The sequence below is a fragment of the Cucurbita pepo genome, chromosome LG10 (assembly GCF_002806865.2).
Source record: "Cucurbita pepo subsp. pepo cultivar mu-cu-16 chromosome LG10, ASM280686v2, whole genome shotgun sequence".
NCBI lineage: Eukaryota > Viridiplantae > Streptophyta > Magnoliopsida > Cucurbitales > Cucurbitaceae > Cucurbita > Cucurbita pepo.
The window spans coordinates 5,241,330-5,262,826 of NC_036647.1; the positions used below are offsets into that span (position 1 = coordinate 5,241,330).

The 21,497-nt window shown below is 37.4% G+C and overlaps 2 protein-coding genes, 2 long non-coding RNA genes and 1 pseudogene across 4 annotated transcripts; 4 read left to right on the plus strand and 1 right to left on the minus strand.

The window, feature by feature from the left end:
* The first annotated feature begins 88 nt into the window (after positions 1–88).
* On the plus strand, positions 89–9,478 carry LOC111803369. The gene is made up of 11 exons (XR_002816372.1): positions 89–185; positions 296–513; positions 1,093–2,857; positions 3,874–4,113; positions 5,065–5,250; positions 5,424–5,476; positions 5,565–5,605; positions 5,689–5,750; positions 6,176–6,254; positions 7,449–8,700; positions 8,798–9,478. It is a non-coding gene; the product is annotated as an uncharacterized LOC111803369 (long non-coding RNA).
* A 2,985-nt stretch (positions 9,479–12,463) lies between these two features.
* Positions 12,464–14,662, plus strand: LOC111804372 (UPF0503 protein At3g09070, chloroplastic-like). Its single transcript, XM_023689148.1, has one exon. It carries the CDS (start codon positions 12,554–12,556, stop codon positions 14,561–14,563), a length of 2,010 nt encoding a protein of 669 aa, XP_023544916.1. The 5' UTR covers positions 12,464–12,553; the 3' UTR covers positions 14,564–14,662.
* Positions 14,663–15,474: 812 nt separating this feature from the next.
* On the plus strand, positions 15,475–18,167 carry LOC111804130 (annotated as a pseudogene).
* Positions 18,168–18,675: 508 nt separating this feature from the next.
* Positions 18,676–20,007, plus strand: LOC111804132. Its single transcript, XR_002816466.1, has 3 exons — positions 18,676–18,947; positions 19,535–19,713; positions 19,874–20,007. It is a non-coding gene; the product is annotated as an uncharacterized LOC111804132 (long non-coding RNA).
* Positions 19,149–20,425, minus strand: LOC111804131. Its single transcript, XM_023688830.1, has 2 exons — positions 20,006–20,425; positions 19,149–19,916 (listed from the first exon to the last, which is right to left on the minus strand). The coding sequence occupies exons 1-2, from the start codon at positions 20,330–20,332 to the stop codon at positions 19,488–19,490; spliced, it is 756 nt and encodes a 251-aa protein (XP_023544598.1). The 5' UTR covers positions 20,333–20,425; the 3' UTR covers positions 19,149–19,487.
* Between the last annotated feature and the right edge of the window lie 1,072 nt (positions 20,426–21,497).

A 21,497-nucleotide genomic window follows, 5' to 3' on the forward strand; every position in this document is an offset into this window, starting at 1 on the left:
ACGTATTTTCTAATTATTTGAAACTTTATTGCCACTATATATATATTGCAAATTTCCCGCCGTCGTCCATCCATTCCAGTCTCGAATATTTTCACAAGAGCAAAAACCTCCATGCCATTCTCGAAGCCGATTGTTCACAGCTAAAACCGAATTACAAGCTCAAGAAAGCAGATTCATCTTCAAAGGTATCAATCTCTTCGCCACTGTTTGTCATTTGAGTTTTCTGTTGAAGGCCATTAATTCCGATCCTCCACTATCACGATTATTCATAATCTTCCTATTCTGTTCTGTTTAGTGTCTCCTAGCTTATACGACTACAATTCTGCAAAGAACAACCATGGATTTGTTTCGAACGTCAATTCTGCAAACTGTGTCGATTTGGTCGAATGCGTTGTGGTGATGCATAATGTTGACTCTGGTACGCAATCGCACCTCCTGGTGCCTATTCGGCTGTGCAGACCTCTGAGCTGTGTGGCAATTTCCCAGGATGGCCGCTTCGTGGCTGCTGGAGAGGTGAACTCTTTTTCCAGAATTGTCCATTTGTCTTTGCAGTTTTACGAACTGAAACTGATATGATTGTTGAGATAAGATTGATTTGAGATACCGTATATTCCGGTTCGTAATTATAGCTGCCATGATGTTTTTATTCGACAAATCGGATCTACTTAGCCAAATGATTTTTACCTGCTTTAAAATTTCAGTGTATATAATTTTGTTCGATATAATTGATGCGCTTCCTCGGGATTTGGTGTTCCTGTCACCAACTCACTTTATATTTTTGTGCTTAAGCAGTAATCAATCAGCACCAACGCCAAACAACCACCGAATTTCATTGACAGTATTATATGATGAAGTCCACGTTCTCAGTAAATTTGGATCATGACAGTTTCTTCATCTATTCATGTGGGTCCTCGAATATATATTAAGAGATTTGTCTACGGGATGATGGCTTCACCACAGTGCATATAAATTTATAAAAATCATCTAAAAGCCTAGATCATGGGCTTTCTGATCTGTAGTTTGTAATGGTGAAAGGTCAGATGACTCGATTACTATATTTTCCTCACCCCATGTTCTATATTGCTTTTGCAGTCAATGCCTCAGCCTACAGTATTTATGTGGGATTTAGATGGCATGGCCTTTGTATCAGAACTTGAAGGTCATCTGTACGGTATTGCTTGCCTTGCTTTTTCCCCTGATGCTAGTTTTTTTCTTCTTTGGTTTCAGTTCTGCTGCTACTTGTTCACTTTTCCTTTTTCCAGCTTAAATAACTCGCTATTCTTTATTTATACGAGGGGAATATATATTTGGCGGACTACAGCGTTGCTAGCAAAGCTCAAACCATGTTCATCTTAGACGGCCATCTCATCTGTTTCCTTCTCATCAGATTCAAAACCTCTTTGAACTGCTGGGAAGAAGCACATGAAGTTCTGGACAATCACATCTCCTAGGACCCAATTTAAGTTAGGGACAAGTTCACTGTCTTTGCATGGAAAACCTGTTAATCTTGTTGGATGCATGTTTGAACTCACATCTCAATTACTTCTACGCCTTAGGACAGTAACTATTATTCTGGAATAAATACGCTCGAATTCTTCATGAGAAAAGTTTTATCTATAGTCTTTCGGATTTCCCTCTGCTTTTGTGGAAATTTTCTATGACTATGGTTTTTAAAGCAAAATCTAGCTAGCACGAACAGAAATGTTCAACATGGATGCGTTGATATATAATTGTGGACCCCTTGGCACATGCAGTAGATAGTAAGCGTATAATACACACATACATTTAGATAGAGTGGGAGAGAAATGTAAGTTTGCATGATGTTATATGTGTTAGTTTTTTAATATTTTTTTTCAAAGTTCTACGTGGAGGATAAGTTGATAAATATGCGTCATTCTCACGTCTTTATCTGATTTCATGATCAGAGCATGTATGTTGCATGCATCCATACACATTTTAATTTTTATTCAACTTTCAATTTAATGAGAGCTTGATCTGTTTTTTGTTTTCTTTGTTAAATTTCAATTAAAGTGAACCGCCCTAATTTTAAAGCAGTAACCAAAAAACAATCCACTTAGAAGAAGATAATTTGCGCAATTCTTGTTCCTTGTCCGATGTAGAGGTTGTGCATGGACCCCACTCTCATTCTGTAAAGTTTTGCAAGCAGAAAATCATGAGTGGTGGTTTGTTGTAGTTTATGGTTTCATTAGGTTTAGGGGGACAGGGGAAGAGTTATGGAAGGTGTTGGATGGTCTATTCGGTCTTTGTGGGTCTTGTTAGTTCTTAGGGTAGCAACATTTTCCCGGATCGCCTAATTCACATCAATACTTCATGCATTGAACATGGACATACTATCCAACATTTGTGCATAATATACTTGTCCTTGAACCTGGGATACAGCCTTTCAGAAGTAATAATATCATATTACTAGATTAATATTTTCATGGTTTCTTTTATTAAGTCATATTCAATTCATAGGTGTACCAAACAGGAAGTTTCTTTTAATGATTCAAGATGATCATCTCACGATCTAGAACCAAACTTGATCTCTGTATGATTGCATGTCCAACTTAATCACTTCGAGTTAGCAAGGTTTTGTGGTTTATTGGTACCCTGCATAAGTATATAATCTTATCTATCTTTTTGCTCTGTCCAATTTTTCTCTTTCTGTGATATGAACAGAAAAGTTGCTGTTCTTTGATTGTTGATGATCAAGAAAATGCACCTCTACCTCCAGAATTTCAATTTTTTTCTGACCACGTCCTTGGATATGTTAAGTCCTGCACCAGCAGCTTATCCGGAACTCTTCTGACAATAGAAATACTAATGGTTCTCATGTGTCTCAAGAAACTTTTTGGTAATGCCTTCGATGATCTTCGAGCCATTTTCTCTTTTAAATGAATCCTTTTGTTACTCTCCATGCTTACAATACATGTCTGCCTCCAGTGGCCATTCTGCAATGGAAAACCGCAGGCCCATAACGTGTTTCTAAATCTACCAAGTTCTCCTGAAATGCAGAAGATCTATGTCTTCCACTAATAGATTACGGTCACACCCTTTTTGACTAATCTTGATTGGTGTAAGACTATCTTGAAAATTCATTCACTCGGGCATGAATGGCTTCAATGTTCGCGTGAAAAGCTACTTTGCAGCTTCTACCATTAGGAGAAATGCTTTGTAACCTTGATAAATCTTAGCAATCTGAATGATTTTTCTTAAATATCAGTTTGCTTTATCTTAGGGTGCAATATAGGTGTAATAGGACTAGTTGCCCACCCTAAACCAAGAGCGATCCTTTCGAATCAGGAGTTGCATTCTAGGCAAAATGTTTCTTCCATGCAAGAGATTCCTGGATGATGTTAATAGAACGCAATTGTGTTCTTCGAAACAGAAAAAATACGTTTAGTTGATGTGTTACTTACTCAATCAACCTTTTCTGGAAAATAAGATATTATTCTTCTTTTAATGTGGATGTTTTGTAGAAGGAAAACTTCTAGTCAATAGAAAACAGCCAGAATGAAAGATTATAGAAGGGAGACGTATGGTGTATGCCATTTCTGTTAAAATGCTTCTGAGCTATTTATGATAAAAAGATTTGTCCGCAGACACCATTACGTCTAGAGTTCAATGTTTTGCATGATAAGAACCGCTACACACTGTCAAATTTGAATGCGTTTTCTCATATATTTATCTTTTGTTTGGTTTGGATTGCGAGCTAAGGCTTATGGTAAAAGCAGACTAAAGGTTCCAATTTCAATCAGCCGACAGTAGGACTGCATATACATAATTGCACTTGTATGCAGTTAACGATTATGACGAGTCATTGCAGTGAAAATTGTTTATCTTTTTCCCGATGAGGAATGTGCTTTACAGGACAAGATGCAGCAAAACTACCAGTTTATAATGGATGCTCTTCTGGTCAAGCTAGCAATGATATAGCAATGATATGAATTTCACTCAAGAATGAATGAGGTTCATTCTGGGAAAACGGAAGAGCTGCTTTTCAGCAATGTGAAAAGTCAAAAGCAAGCCACTGGAGGTGGTATCGGTGCCGCATTAAGTCTGAAAATGGTGATCTATTCAAGCTACATTCGGGCAGTTTGTCAATGTCAGGTTAGTGAAATTTTGATTCCGCAACATTAATTTAGTCTTTGGGAATTCAACCAAAATAGGGATGTTGAATTGTAAAGTATACTGGGACTTCTATTCCTGAATCTCTGTTGAATTTCTCTTCTTAGACAAACTAAAGTATCAATCAGTCTGAGCTATATGCAACATTTAGGGCTTCTTCATAGCTGAAGATATTTTCATACAAATGTTTGGGATGTAAAAAAATGATTTCATAGTATCAGTCTGGCCATCCAAACCTTTTATCTTGTTTCCTTGTATGTCTTTCTGCTTGCTAGGGTATAATATTTACTTTTTAAAAAATGTTTTTCAAAATTTTATCTAAACTCATTTTCCAAGAACGGAGTAAAGGCTGCGAGATAAGTCATTTGTCCTACCGACAATTCAAGTTTGAGTTGGCTAACTTACTATAGGACGAGAGTGAGTGTTGCACAATCACTAAGTGAGTATCGAAGAAGTGCATTGTGACAACTTTTCTAGTTTACCCCAGCATTCCCCACTTGTCCGACTGCTAAGAAATTTTTGGATATCAAAGAGACCTCTTCCAAAGATAATTTTAATAGGTCGATTTCCCCTTTTTTGCAATCAGTTTCCTTCCGCACTTGCTGCTCTAGCTAATTGCCCCCGTTTCCAAGTGTGATTTTTAGTTTATGTACGGCCGTGCCTAAGGGCATATCGGTTGAAGTAAATTCTTTGTTTTTAATCAACAAACTCCTTAGCCGAGCATCCCAAAGCCATAACACAGGCAGCGTCAACTAATTTTCTTAGTCTGCATTTTTTTATTTACAAATTGAAGGTTATACTTATAGTCTAGCTGGGAAGAGGAATATCAAGCAACCTGGATTGTACAGATTCATCAGTTCCATGATATAATTGAATTTGATTACTTTTAATACAAAAAAAAAGCCACATAATTGATGGGTGTTTATTATACAGGAGTGAATCATCAGTAAGGGGAAGTTACTCTTCCAAATGTGCTGTGCAGGACTGTCTTGGAAGCACCAAAAGACTTCTAGTGCTACCTTATGACGCTGGTTGCAAAACTTTGATTACGTGGACGAAGCTACTAATCATTCTCCGTCAGAGAAATTGCGAAGTCAGGTTTTGGCAGAGCAAGAATTGGTAGGTTCTTTCTAATTGGTGATAATTAAAAAGAAAAAGAAAAAAGAAAAAAAAAGAGGGCTCTGAGAGAGTAAAAGGGGCCTGGGCAGATCAAGATTCTCATTTCTCAGAACTTAATTCTTTTAGTTCGAAAATTACTTTAATGAACCAATATTTCTGTTATGAATTGCTAGTTGTGCAGGATATCTATCTGAAAAGGTTGATGAAATGTTGAGGAAGAATCTTGGTAGGAATTAATAGTTTTCTATGAAGTAGCGCCTAATTATGGTAAATAAGTGACGCATTGTGCCTCGTTGGTTCCATGCGTTCTTCAGGTAGTCGATCAACTCTATCTCGAACAGTAAAAAATTTAAAGGTAATTCTTTGGAAATTCAAGCTTTTGGCAGTTAAATTTTGATCCACTTATTTTATCGCACTTGCCTTGAGTTCTTGTTTTAGGTCGGAGCCCTTCGGGATTTTGCCAAAGATGCCACTTCCTATTGCCAGGCATGACACCGACGGTGAGAACTCTAAACAATAGTATATTATTTTTCAAGAGGGGCTAACTTGCAAATGTTTTACTGGGCTCGTTATTAGCTTGAGGAACCATACTTCCCTGAAAAGAAAAGGAAAAAGAACTGCGTGCCTCCTTTTCTTTTTCTTTTCATTTTTTTAGTTGTAGGATTCCTTATTTTCTTCTCATGTTTTGTAGGCATAGTTCTTGTTCTCCAAACTTTATAACATTTAATTGTGAAGAGGTAACTAACAAAAATAAGGAAAAAGAAAAAGGCAAAGACCAACTTTTCTTTTTCTCCCCTGAATCAGAAAAAAAATAAATAAATAAATCTTTTTCTCCCCCTTAACTTTTAACACGTTTCTTAGTTGTGATTTTCATGTATTTCTGATTTAAAAATTGTTAAGAATAACCTTTTTTGTGAATCTCAAGGCATGCTAGTGAATAATTAGCTCTCCGAGAATTTACAGATACCGAAGGCCTGTTGGAATATATACAAATCCCTAAGAAGGTATGCCTACAAACTTATCTCTAGTATGCTCATTCCTTTGCTTTTCTCTCTCCATAGTAACATGCCAAAAACCATATTCTTTCTTGGGATTCCTTCACTCGACTCGTATAATCATGTAGTTTTTTTTTATAAGCCTATCATAGTAGTTGCCTTGAGGAACTGCCACTTTCCTTCAATAAGAGGTCTATCCATTTCATGTAATGCTGGAATTTAGGGTCATCTCATCATGACCATTTCAGGCACTATGAACAGACCAATAGGGACCATGAAAGCATATCCTGAAAAGAAAACTTCTAGTGGTTATCGCCCCTCCCCTCTACATGCACACAAACTCCGATCAGTTATAATGTTAGATCAATTGAAGGCCCAGTCATCAATGATTACTAGTTTAATTGTAGTCGTGGTTGTTATTATTATTATTATTTACCGAATCTTCATGGGCCAAAAGATGGAAAAGCTCTCTCACATTATGCCAGGCATTGAAAAAAATGAATGTGTCTGAGCATGAGATACCCAATCCCTCTTTTTTGGGTGTAGGATTAAAATCTGTGAAGTGTACCCTTAATTTATTCCTTCCCATTTTAAATTTAAAGGGGAAAAAACATTCACACAACCTAAAGCCTTCAAAGATTTCCTTTTTACAACTTCATTAACAAATATTTTGTAGACACTAAACCTCATCCTTTATAAAATTTGAATTGAAAATTTTCACATGTATATGGGGTCCAAGGTGGAGGCTCTCTGTTAAAGTGGCCTATCATTTATACATTGTTTTTAATCAGAAAGAAAAATGGGAAATGAAAAAGCCTCTGATTTATATGAGCTGTATGAATGTGGGGCAAAGGAATGGGGTAAAGGGGCTTCATTTGATTGTCCTTTTGTGTTCATTTTTCACTTGTAATGATCGGTTTTTCTTTTCCCTTCTTTTGTTTCACAGCTAGGCTTGTTTTTGCATTGCCATTTTCTCTGTACTTAATAAACACCAAAAATAACCAAGGGAAAGGAAGTTATTCATTTGGAACTCTCCCTTGGGACTCACCTTTTGAGTGAATATGTGTACCCTTGCCTAATTATGGGCAATAATAATCTAGGCATTAAATTAAACAACATTATCGGATATCACAACTTTAAAAAGAAATTTGGAATCTTTGGATGCGCATGTTTATGCTGCTTTCATTAATTTTTATTACGCAGATTGTCGCTGTAATATGTGCTCCACCAATTTATCCTCATTATGAATCAGAAAGGTAACTTCCATAAGCCCAAGATTATGTCACCTAGTATTCTCCTCCTACTATTTTCAGTCTTTTCTAGATTCACATTGAGGCCATGGGTGTTCCTTATGTGAAATCTCTTGTGCTTTAATTATTAATAGATTCAGCTTTGTGCAAGAGGCATATTTCCATTTCCAGTTTTAGATTTCTCCATTTAAGCACAAGTTTGATTTCTTTTAGTTGACATGATTCCCAGATTTTTACATCTTTTTTCCAACACAACCGGACCTTTTACAGCCATCCTTTTATGTAGTTCACGTTTATTATCCTTAACAAATAAGTAGATTCCTTTCAAATCTATATACTTATTGTTGCTTAACTTTTCAGTATCAATTGGATTGTATCAGAATATATATTTCCTTAGTTGATGGCTCTAAAAGGGGTTTGCATTCATTATCTCTTATAGTTAATCCCCATAGATCATGAAAATAATGTTGATTATAAAATGAAAACCCCATATGATCGTTGTTAGGTGAAACTATATGTGGTTTGGAGATTGCAGTCTGAATATATTTATGGGTGTGGGGTTATTATGTCAAGACTGGGAAACTGTTCCAATCTCTGTGACTTTTCCATAGAGAAAATGACAAAGAACTAAAGAAACGAAGAAAGCTCATTCTCACTGCATAAAGCAGCACGGGAGAGACAAAAACTGCACACACTCTGAACATTAGAATCTGCAGTTCCCTTCACAGAAGAACGCAAACCAAAGCTAAATCACTCTCCCCCTTTTGCCAAATCCAACTCTGTTATCTTCTTAATCTCAGTTTGCAGGCTTTGAATATATTACATGAAAGAAAATAAAAATAAAAAATAAAAAAATTGAACTCCTTTTCATGTCAAACAAAATTTTTACAAATGTGGCTGCTAGATTACCATGCCTTGGTTTCTCTCTCTCTCTCTCTCTCTGCTGCTGCTGCTGATTTTTTTCTTTTCCAGCCTTGGTGTGAATCCATAGGAATGTATGAATTTATTATTATTTTGGTGTTTTCTGGGCAGAGATTGACTGAAATCTTGTAGTAGACAGTTTAATATTGTTTTAAGGATCATAATAATTCCAATAGATTGTTGTGTGAGAAAAATCTTTGCAGGATTCCTTTCCTGTCCATTAGCCTTGGAGGAGAAAACAAAATGAAATGATTTAAGCTGCTTTAATACTCTTTTCGATCCATGTAAGACAACTTTGAACTCTTCTTTTATCATTGCTATGGTAATTAATACATAGAGAGAAGAAATTGATATTCTTTTTTTTTATTCAATCTTGTACAGGATCGAGAGATCGAACAATCAACTTCTTGGATGGTAGTTGATTCTTTATCTGGTAAGTTACCGTCTGACTTCGACTTCCTAATTTATAATTATAGATTTGTTATACATCAGGTTAAGATTTATACTTTAATTAAGACTTTGTGATACTTTAGAGTTATATTTCTAGTTCATTAGGTTACATGGGTTAAGATATAGTGAATAGACTGACCATTGCCCCGCAACCATATGAACTCCACCCGCTCTTACCCATTCCAAAGTCCACCCCCGAGACCAAGTTGATCAAATTGAGAGGTATATAATGTATAAAACTAAATGAATACATTTAAAGCTTCTACCTACTCCTCAAATTGCTGTCATCCCCATCAATACATTTGCCAAAAAAGAAAACCCAAATCATTGGGATTGTTAAATTTCAAAAGACCAAGATTGGGAATGAGAGAGAGAGAGAGAGAGAGAGAGAGAGAGAGAGAGAGAGAGAGAGAGAGAGAATCTAATTGTATCTTGGTGGAGCATAGATGGGAATGCAGTTCATTATTGTAAGATGTGGACCCCTCATCCATCCCACAAGTGAAGAATTTTGGTTTGGTCCCAAATTCTGAGCCTCTCTCTAGATTTCCATGCAAACATATCCTTATGGGAACATCACAATAATTCTCATACCACCAACCCTAAGATAAAAAAAAAAAATAATAATAATAATAATAATATATATATATATTAAAAAGCAAAAACCCTAAAAGACAGATCACTTACACACAAAAAGAAAGAGAGAGAGAGAGAGACAAACTCTTAATCCTTTCTTTATTTCTTTTTCTTTTTTCTTTTTTTTTTTCTTTTTAAAGAAAAAATATAATATATTTATTATTGTCATTATTGTTTTTTATGAACAAAAACTCTTGCTTTATTAATAAAGGAAAAGTTAAAGATAGAGGACACTAACACACTTTACGCCTCATATATTCCAGCCACTCCCCTCCCCCCCTCCAATTTTTTTATAAAAAAAAATAATAAATAAATAAATAATTGCTATTTCCACCCCCCAATCAATGAAGTCGGCGTTAATTACCATCATACCCCTCCCCCTTTGAGCTTTCACAAAAGTTAGGTTTTTCTCTCTCTCTCTCTCTCTCTTTTATTTGTTTCATGTGATTGCCTGAGGACGATGCCGCTACTGCCCAACCGCCACTGCTTCCTCGTGACTTTGCGGTGCCCAAAAGCTACCCCTCCCCCACCCCCTCTCTATTTATTTCTCTCTTTTTATCTTGTTCTTCATGTGATGAAAAGATTTAATCCATTTAGATTATTCCATTCAAAATATAAAAATTAGGATGGACTAAAGTTTTTCCAATTCGAATTAGGTTGATTTTTTAAAAAATAAAAAATTTAAGTTGATTTGTAAGTTACATTTTTTTCCGGTCATTATAACCCAACACTACCCTACTTTTAAGATATATGAACATTAAGACCATTGTAATTTTTATAATCAAGGTTAGTGATGCGTTGTGACTCGAGAATGTTTGGTTATTTGATTTTTATGAGATTTTAGTTTCCAACATGTATCGTTGATAGGTTGAATTTTTTAAATAATTACGAATAAAAAAAAAAGAAACGGACAATCCAACCCAACAAAAAATTTAAAGAATTGGGTTGTATTGGGATCTTTATTTGAATTGTTTGATTCAAAACTTTAGATTGGTCTAAAACATTTCTCAAACTTAACTTTATTCTAATTTAAATAAAATATTAAATTTATCATAATTGAGGGAGTAATTTGATAGAGAAAATAACAATTTTAAAATTCATGTATTTTATTCTAAACTGTGATTTTAATATTTAAAATAAAAAATAATTTGTCTTATAAAATTTAGATTAAGAACTAAAATTTATTCATTAAAAAACAATAAATTGTAGCTATAACGAGAATTATTTCATTAAAAATAATTATTTAGATTGTCATATATTAATAAGGGTGACACAAATATTCCAATAATGAATATGCCACGTATGTATCCACCACACGTGCGAACATTCCTTCCTATTCTATCTCATTTTTTCTATAAAAAAAAAATAATAAAAAGTAAAAATCAGGTGCGGTCAGGTTCATGGAAGTGAGTAGATATGAATAATGTGGGCCCAAAATCTGAGGTCTCGTGTTCAGAAAATTGATATTGCCACCGCACCTTGTAGAACCATACGTAACTCCTACGTATGCACGTGTGCTTTCATTTGGTAATTATTATTTTTATTTACAAATTTATTTTTTATAAAATATTTCACATTATTGTTGTTTTTATTATGAATTATGATTACTGTTATTACTTTTTATTATATTTTTGCCGGTAATAAGTCATCTTATGACTAATAAACATTTGATATTTTCAATATTTTGAAAAAAAATCAACAAATTTATTTAACGTAAATTGAATTTTGTGCAGTAAGACATTAAACTCTCGAGTTATCAGTGTATTTAGACAAATCGATCGAGTATACATAAAATTAAAAATTTATAAATTCATTAGACACGAAATTAAAATTTTAAAATGACAACAATTTTTTCTTTTTAATATTTTTTTTAGGGATATAAGAAGTGAGAAAATATAGGAAATAAAGGAAAGTGAAAAGAAAGGGATTTGTACTTTGGAAATGGGCAAGCAAAATTCAAGATTAAATTTTTACTTATTATTGCAAAACAAAACAATAAAACAGGCAAAATGGAAATTGGGATTTGGGAAGCAAAAAGAAAAAAGAAAAAATTTTGCTAAAAAAGACTGAAAAGCCATAAAAACAAAAAGGAAAAACCCTAAAACAGGAAAAGAAATAAAGGGGTGAAATGGGAAAGCCTTGTGAGAACATAAAATTAAAATTAAAAATAAAAATAAAGAAATTTTGTATTTATGATATTAGACCATTTATATGACCAAAAAAAAACAATAAAACAAAAATATTATGATAAAAATAGATAAATAATTTAACTGAACAATATAGTGCCAAATAACGTTCCAGCTCCAAACCCAAAACTCAAATATCTATTATATACATTGAAGTTCATCATAGTACTAAGAAGTCGCTCTATTTAAAATAGTGAATTGTAACAGTTTAAGCTATTTGTTAGTAGATATTGTCGTATTTGAACTATGTTATTATATAGTCGTTCGTTTTAAATTTAGGACCTTTATATTGTTGAATTGGACACGTTTTGTACTAGTTAAGTATGTGAAAACGTGTCTCGTGTGTCGTTAGGACAAAGTCGAGCAGAACAGATCCGAGAAGCTATTGGAATCGTATTTAAATGTCGAGAAAATGAATATGGATATTAATTGTGGTATTGATTTTTGACCGAAAATTTATATTTTATGTGAGTTAAAAAGGTATTTGATTGTTATTATTATTATTATTATTATTATTTTATAAAATGATTTTCATTAAATAAAGTTAGAGCCAAACAGAGCCTAGAAAATGTAGGGCTGGGGGGCAAGGGGGAGGGTACAGAAGAAGGGTGCATTATGGTAATTTCACAGCGGCGCGTGTCCCTAGAATACTAATTTTCACTTCTTTTAATAAGGCTAAAAGAAGATGCGACACGCAGCATGTGGGGCCCACCCTTTCTTCTTCCCTCCCACATAGAATTTCTCTCTCTAGAATTTGCAGTCGTTTTAACCTTATTTTCTTTTCTGTTCGTTAGACCAAACCTCTCTCTCTCTCTCTCTCTCTCTCTCTCTCTTCATTTTGGAACATGACCAGCGCCTGTTGCCGGAGATGAATCCAGTCACGGAGGCGCTGCCGCCTTTGCTTCTGCAACCCCATCGCCCTTCCACCTCCTGCGACCGTCATCCAGAAGAGCGTTTCACCGGTTTCTGCCCTACATGTCTCTGCGAGCGTCTTGCTGTTCTCGAACCTTCTTCTTCTTCTTCAACTTCTTCCTCTTCTCGAAAGCCGCCGATTAACTCCTCCGCTGCTGCTGCTGCTCTTAAGGCCATTTTCAGACCCTCCGCTGGTGGTGGAGGTCCTTCTGCCGCCTCTGGCTGGAATAAACCGTCTTCTTTTTTACCTGAGCTTCGTCGGACTAAATCGTTTTCGGCATCCAAGAATGAAGGATTTTCCGGTGTGTTTGAGCCTCAGAGGAAATCATGTGACGTGAGAGTTCGGAATACTCTGTGGACTCTTTTCTCACAGGATGATGAACGGAAGCCATTGAAGAATGAAGCTCCTCGGGTTAACAATGGCGGCGGTGTTCACATTGAGGACGAACCTAGAAATTTGGCCTCCTCGTCTGTTGTTCGTGGTCCGGTTTTGGAACCGGAGGAAGAAGAAGAAGACGACGAAACTGAACCTGAAATAGAGATTTCTGGAGAATCCGATGCCGGTAATGTAGTCGACGACAGAGTCCAAGAAATCCAGGAAGAAGAGGATGAAGATGAAGAGGAGGAAGAGGAGAATGAAGAACCAAGCCGGCCGGAAATTGAACCAGTACAAGACGATTTCAAGAGAATAAAGGATCACATAGATCTCGATTCCCAACCTAAGAAACCCTCCGGTCGGGACTTCAAGGAGATCGCCGGGAGTTTCTGGTCAGCCGCTTCTGTTTTCAGCAAGAAATGGCAGAAATGGAGAGATAAGCAGAAGCTCAAGAAGAGCAGAAATGGCGGTGGCTCCGCCACATTGCCAGTGGAGAAGCCGATCGGACGTCAATTCAGAGAAACACAGTCGGAGATAGCCGATTACGGCTATGGCCGTCGGTCCTGCGATACCGATCCAAGATTCTCCCTCGACGCCGGCCGAATGTCCTTCGACGATCCTCGTTACTCCTTCGATGAACCACGAGCTTCTTGGGATGGCTATTTAGTAAGCCGTACTTTCACCAGAATGCCGACGATGCTCTCTGTTGTTGAAGATGCTCCGATTCATGTTTCTCGAACGGATACTCAAATTCCGGTCGAAGAACCTGCAATTTCCGGCAATGACGATGAAACCGTCCCCGGTGGTTCGGAACAAACCAGAGATTACTACTCCGACTCCTCTCGCCGAAGAAGAAGCCTCGACAGATCAAGCTCACTAAGGAAGACGGCAGCGGCAGTCGTTGCGGATATGGACGAGATTAAATCATCCTCAAACGCGAAAGTCTCTCCGGCAACAGCCGATTTCTTTTCCGGACCGAAATTGGTAGTTCCAGACAAAGTCCTAAGAGATTCCAACACGAATTCCTTACGAGACGACTGTTCGGAGACCTTCGAAATTCCTTTCAGAAACGTAGACCGGAAGGAGGCGAAAAAGTCCCGCCGTTGGGGGAAGGGCTGGAACATTTTGGCGTTCATACACCGTCGAGCCAGCAACAAATACGAAGACGAAGACAGATATAGCACTAGAACTAACGGCGTAACGAGATCCTTATCGGAATCATGGCCTGAATTCCGAGGCGAACGGAACGGCGAGGTTAGAGGAATCGGCGGAGGAATGGGTTTTAACCCCAAAATGATGAGAAGCAACAGCAGCGTGAGCTGGAGGAGCTTGCAGAACAACAATGGCGGATCATTTGGAAGCATGAGAAAGAGCAATGTGGAAACAAGCAGCGGATTCTTTAGGAAGAAGAAAGAAGATTTCGTGTTGGAGAGAAATCATAGTGCTAGATTTTCAACGAACGACGTCGTCGACAATGGACTTCTACGGTTCTATGTAACGCCGATGAAGGGCAGCCGGCGAGGGGAAATCGTGAAGAACCGACCGAATCCAGCTCAGTCCATCGCCAGAAGTGTGCTGAGATTGTACTGAAATTCATGAACATGAAGAACACCAAGAACAAGAACAAGAAGCTGTTAGAGTTTCTGTTGAATTTCCGTGTAATTTTTGTTGGNAAAAAAAAAAAAAAAAAAAAAAAAAAAAAAAAAAAAAAAAAAAAAAAAAAAAAAAAAAAAAAAAGCACAATGAAAACTGTCGCTGCTAATTATGATTTTACCATAAAACTCTCAATTTACTGAAATAACAAACATTTCAGTATTTCTTCTTCCTTTAAATATATATATTTCTAATTTTTTCCCTATTAAAATTATTATAATTTTTTAGACCCTTTCATCAAATTTAATTTTGGTCTTTATATCTCTTTAATATATATTTTTAAAAAATATTTTCTCCATGAAAAATATAACATTTTCTTTCTAGGATCGTTTATTTATTTATTTATTTTTAAATGTAATCATCGTCCTTTAAAATGATAATTAGTACATTTAATCACTAATTAGGAGGTCGGACTCGAATCCCGCGTCATTCAAACAGTAACTAAAGCTGAGTAATGATTTTGTCTCAAGGAAAAAAATAAAAAAGACTGAAAAAGCAAACTTTAGACAAATTTGTATATAAAGTCAAAAAGTTATATATATATATATACATATTTGACTATATATTAAAGCTTATATTGAATTTTTATCAATTAATGCTTATAATTTATTTAAAAAGACAAAAAATGATGTCACATAATTAATATATCGTACAACTCATATATAATGTTAATTTTTATTATTTACCTGATTTTTGATATATCTAGGTGGCATGTAGCCAAGCCCAAATGAAGGCCCAATTGTGGAATTGGGCTTTCATAAAGGTGAATGGGCCTTCCGTTTACTTGTGGGCTAAGTATATAAATTCCGGCCCACTACATCGGAACTCATTTGCGGTGTTATGCAGAAGCTCATGCCTGGTGTGCCGAAGAGGAAGAGGAGAAGGAAGATGCCCAAACACGGAAGCATCCACTGTACGTCGAGGCATCATTACTTTCGCCGGAGACACGACTCCGATTGAAAACTCCGGTCTGGAAGTAACGGCGTTATTATCGAAGTATAATTCCTAGCGTCTTTGCCATGGTTGAGCTCCCCAAAGCGCTATCCCCTACACTGGTTTTAAAACTCCTCAAAGCAGAGAAAAACCGCAATGCGGCACTCGCTCTATTCGATTCGGTGTGTCACCATCCTGGTTACGCTCACTCACCATTCGTATTCCACTACATTCTCCGGCGACTTATCGACCCGAGGCTCGTTGTTCATGTTGGTCGGATCGTGGAGTTAATACGAGCTTAAAGATGCACCAGCTCCAAGATGTCGCACTGACGGCTATTAAGGCCTATTCGAAGTGTTCAGTGCCCGATCAAGCGCTGTATTTGTTTCAACGCATGGTTGACATTTTTGGGTGTAAACCGGGAATCAAGTCATATAACTCTATGTTTAATGCGTTTTTCACGTATTGTTTTTCAGTGGCGCCGAGCTGAATTGTTTTTCACGTACTTTCAGACGGTGGGCATGTCGCCAATTTGCAAACTTATAACATTTTGATCAAGATATCGTGCAAGAAGAAGCAGTTTGAAAAGGCGAAGAGATTATTGAATTGGATGTCGGAGAAGGGTTTGAACCCTAATGTTTTAAGCTATGGTACTTTAATTAATGCACTTGCGAAGGATGGTAAGTATCGGATGCCGTGGAGGTGTTTGATGAAATGTCTGAGAGAGGGATGAACCCTGATGTTATGTGTTATAATATCTGATTGATGGGTTTTTCAGAAAAGGAGATTTTGAGAAGACTACTGAGATTTGGGAGAGATTACTGAGGGAATCTTCAGTTTATCCGAGTGTGGCAACATATAACATTATGATAAATGGTTTATGTAAGCTGGGTAAGTTCGATGAGAGTATGGAAATATGGAATAGAATGAAGAAGAACCAAAGGTCAGTCGATTTATTTACTTTTAGTTCTATGATTCACGGTTTGAGCAAAGCAGGAAACTCCGATGCTGCTGAGAAAATTTATCAGGAGATGATTGACAGTGGGTTATCGCCTGATGTGCCAACATATAATACAATGCTCAGGGGTCTATTTCGAGCTGCCAAACTAAGTAAATGCTTTGAGTTGTGGGAGGAGATGGGTAAGAATAACTGTTGCAATATCGTTAGTTATAACATATTGATTCAAGGGTTGTTTGACAACAAGAAAGTGGAAGAAGCGATTTGTAATTGGCAGCTCTTACATAAGAGGGGCTTGAGGGCAGATTCAACAACATATGGAGTGTTGATTCACGGGCTATGTAAGAATGGATACTTGAATGAGGCTTTAAGGATATTAAAAGAAGCTGAAAATGAGGATGCAGATTTGGATACTTTTGCTTACTCCTCAATGATTCATGGATTATGCATAAAAGGGAGGTTGGAGCAAGCGGCTGAGCTGATTCATCAGATGAACAAACATAAATATAAACTGAGTTCTCATATCTTCAATTCATTGATTAATGGATGTATCCGAGCTTCTAAACTTGAAGAGGCTATTTTTCTTCTAAGGGAAATGGGCAACCAAGACTGTGCTCCTACTGTAGTCTCCTACAACACTATTATCAATGGTTTGTGTAAGGCAGAAAGATTTAGCGATGCATATCTTCTTCTAAAGGAGATGCTGGAAAAGGGCTTAAAGCCTGATATGATTACATATAGCTTGTTGATCGATGGCCTGTGTCGTGGAGAAAAGTTTGACGTGGCACTCAACTTATGGCATCACTGTATTAACAAGGGTCTTAAGCCCGATGTAACCATGCACAACATCATAATTCATGGTCTTTGTACGGCCCGAAAAGTTGATGTTGCCCTGGAGATCTTTACTCAAATGGCTCAGGTCAACTGTATTCCGGATCTTGTAACACACAACACCATCATGGAAGGTGTTTACAAAGCTGGAGACTGCCAGGAGGCTTTAAAGATTTGGGACCGTATCTTGGAAAAGGGTCTTAAGCCAGACATTATATCCTATAACATTACTTTTAAGGGACTCTGCTCTTGCGCTAGAATTTCAGATGCCATTGGGTTCCTATATGATGCCCTGCATCATGGAATTCTTCCAACTGCCACAACATGGAACATTCTTGTTAGAGCAGTTGTTGGTGATAGATCATTAATGGAATATGCTCTTATTTTCGAGTCTCGGACGTGATATGATTCTTATGCGATGCTCCGAATCCACGAATTCTTTGAACTGCCATAACATTAAACGTTCTTGCTAGGGAAATTATTCATGATGGATCTTCAACACGATCTTCTTGATTGAAATGATTTAAAAAGTAAGTCTTTCCTCCCCCTCTCCCCTCCAAATCCCAATTTATTCAACTAGATATCTTCTTATGAATTATACTGTTTCCTGTGACTGTTTTATCTCTTGCTAGGTAGTTCTGCCTATAGTGTTGTTAACTGCTTGTTGAAAAATATTCAAATCCAAACAGCACAAATTAGCTAGACGTGTTATCACTGGCATTCAGCTTAAGAGTACATAGCATATGCTATGAGATACCGCATCGGTTGGGGAGGAGAACGAAGCATTCTTTATAAGGGTGTGAAAATCTCTCCCTAGCAGACGCGTTTTAAAAACCTTGAAGGGAAGTTCGGAAGGGAAAGCCCAAAGAGGACAATATCTGCAAGCGGTGGGCTTGGGCCGTTACAAATGGTATTAGAGCCAAACATTGGGCGATGTGCTAGCAAGAAGGCTTAGCCTCAAAGAAGGGTGGACACGAGACACTATTACAAATGGTATTAGAGCTAGACATCGGGCGATGTGTTAGCAAGAAGGCTGAGCCTCAAAGGAGGGTGGACACGAGACACTATTACAAATGGTATTAGAGCTAGACATCGGGCGATGTGTTAGCAAGAAGACTGAGCCTCGAAGGAGGGTGGACACGAGGCAGTGTGTTAGTAAGGACGCTGGACTCCGAAGGGGGGTGGATTAGGAGGTCCCACATCGATTGGAGAAGGGAACGAGTGCCGGCGAGGATGCTGGCCCCGAAAGGGAGTGGATTCTGAGATCCCACATCGGTTGGGGAGGAGAACGAAACATTCTTTATAAGGGTGTGAAAACTTCTCTCCTAGCCGATGAGTTTTAAAATTCTTGAGAGGAAGCCCGAAAGGGAAGCCTAGAGAGAACAATATCTGCTAGCGGTGAGCTAGGGTTTGGGCTGTTACATATGCTCTGAACTAGTAAACTGCAGTTTCTTGGCTTATCGAGTGCTTTGATCAGATATTATCAACTTATAGGTAGCTGCTCTATGCATTGTCACTTGCATTCATCAATCCTTGTAGATCTTATTTGTTATTTGTGTTCTTACTCTTGAAGCGACTCCAAGGCTCTTCGGCATAGAGGTAAGACCATTATTTTAACATTACCGAGCTTCCTTAATTTTTATTTTGAAGTTTCGATGGCTGACCAGTGATGTTCAAGGTTTTCAAATTTTCATTGTTGTAGTAATATATTTCTTAGGCCTATATTAATATCATGTTCCCAAAAGAGTTACAATTTTGATCCAAATTTGAAAGCTTTTCAATTGGGCACGAACATCTTACTTAAAAAAAAATGCAGATGGATAGATAGCAGGAAAATATATGTTCTGCTCGCTATTTTATCAAGCTGCTCTGAAACTTGCATAGATCATGTCGTAATTATGTTGAAGATATTGATAAAAGATCGTTTCAAATGAAAATTCTAAGCATCAAACGTTGTAATTCATTACAGAGGTCGTGGTGATTGAAGTCATAATCACCAAGACCAAATATTATCGATGCAAAAGTAAAGTAGCTTGATGTATCAGACCCGAGCAGAGAGCATTTACTTGGGGTTATGTCTCATGCTATAGTTCTTATTTTCCATCTTTTGCTCATGCTTTCAGCAATAACAAGACTTCTTCACTCTTTCCTCCGGTTGTCTTTGATTTCTGTTCTTTCTATTTCAGATGACATCCTTTGCTCATAAGAAAATCGAGAAACCAAAGCAGCAAGCATTGCCCCAAGAACTGCAACTTTCCGCCAATCAGGTGAAGAGACGAATGATTCGACAATCGCCACGACTAGCAGGCCAATCAATACAAGATAGATATATCGCCTCGTCTTCGAACCAGCAGCATTTTCTTTAGTAAGCTCTTCAATCTTCTCCATTTCCACTTTGTCTGCGGGCTTCTTCTGCCTCATGTTCTTAAAGAAAAGACCTTCATTTCGTTCTTCTTCAATTTGACCCTCAAACTTTGCCAACATATCATCATTCTTCTCTATTTCCTGCCTGTTCAACTCTGCAGACTCCTCAAAAACTTGCATCTGGCTCTCAATGTTCTCCATAATCTGCTCATTAAAACAAGAACTGGGTCATATTCCAAACCGCAAAATTCAGTGACAAATGAGAAAGGAACCAAATATAGACCAACACCGACCCGTGCACTGGCTTCATCGAGCCCTCTGAGGGCATCTTCTCCAATCTTCTCAAACTCCGCATTGGCATCTTCAGCAAACTGAGTGAGATCAGCAGATTTTTCGTCTAAGAAGCCGGTAAGTCTGAGTTTTTGAGTTTGAAGTAGTGCTATTCTGGCCAGTATCTCCTGCTTTTGTGAATCTCCTTCAGGTGGCGTGGAAGAACTTGATTCAGAGGTGTTGGGCTGGCAGCGCCACAAGAAGGAGCTCTTTGAACTGGGAAATCTTGCTGTGTAGAAGGTATTTCTATGGACTGTGAAACAGGTTTGAACTGGTTTGAACACTATCATATTTGTTTATCTTAGAGAGAGAGAGAGAGAGAGAGAGAGAGGAGAATGATTGGATTTCTTTTGGACCTCTCATTTTACTATTTTTATCACTTAATATATATATATTATATATAATATGAGATATGGGCCCATTCTTGCAAAGCCCCATTACATTTGGGCTTGAGCCCATTGGAAAACAACGCATCAAGCCTTTAGTGGGCCAACAATAGGCCCAAGTGGATCAATCAGGTACATAAAGAGGTGAATGATATAAGATATGGTCCCATTCCTGCAAGGCCCCTTACATTTGGGCTTGAGCCCATTGGAAAACAACGCATCAAGCCTTTAGTGGGCCAACAATAGGCCCAAGTAGATCAAACGTATACATATAGGGTCAATAATATGATATATGGGCCCATTCCTGCAAAGCCCCTTACATTTGGGCTTGAGCCCATTTGAAAACAACGCATCAAGCCTTTAGTGGGCCAACAATAGGCCCAAGTGGATCAATCATGTACATATAGGGGTCAATAATATGATATATGGGCCCATTCAATGGAAGGTAAAGCCGAAGACAAAGACGATAACTCACCCGTGTCATTCGCATCCAATGGAAGGTAAAGAGGATAACTCACCCGTGTTATTCTCGGTGAAAGCCCCTTACATTTGGGCTTGAGCCCATTGGAAGACAATACATCGAGCATTTAGTGGGCCAACATTAGGCCCAAGTAGATCAATCATGTTACATATAGGACCTTGGACCCCAAACTTAGTGGACCTGAACTTGACTATTGGGCCGAACCCAATTTGTCGGAATCAGGAAAACAAGGTTCGTTCTCCGTACGACAAGAAGTCCCACAAAAGTACGAACATAAATAAAGTTACTAGGTTGACTCTTAAATAACGGTGAAGTAAAAGTAAAGATTTTTCAAAAGGAACAAACAAACCCATAACCCTATTTTAGTCCAAACCTGATTGCCCCTCTCAACAACCTAACTCTCCATTATTTTTTACCATATTTAATTATAATATATTTGAGTCCAATAAGGATCGATCGAGTTGAAAAAATGGTCAGGTAAAAAGTCCAATCAAGCATAATAACGATGTTTCGCTCACTGATTCGGTCGTGTTCATGAATGTCCTCGTTTCATCATTTTTGCATTGATATATTTTCTCCATTTCTCAA

What these genes read in the sequence shown, in the direction of transcription:
- LOC111804372 (XM_023689148.1), top strand. Translation starts at nt 12,554, where the DNA reads ATGAATCCAGTCACGGAGGCGCTGCCGCCTTTGCTTCTGCAACCCCAT.
- LOC111804131 (XM_023688830.1), bottom strand. Translation starts at nt 20,332, where the DNA reads ATGATAGTGTTCAAACCAGTTCAAACCTGTTTCACAGTCCATAGAAAT. An exon ending in TCGATGAAGCCAGTGCACGG is followed by an intron (nt 19,917 to 20,005) that starts GTCGGTGTTGGT and finishes TTTAATGAGCAG; the next exon opens with ATTATGGAGAACATTGAGAG.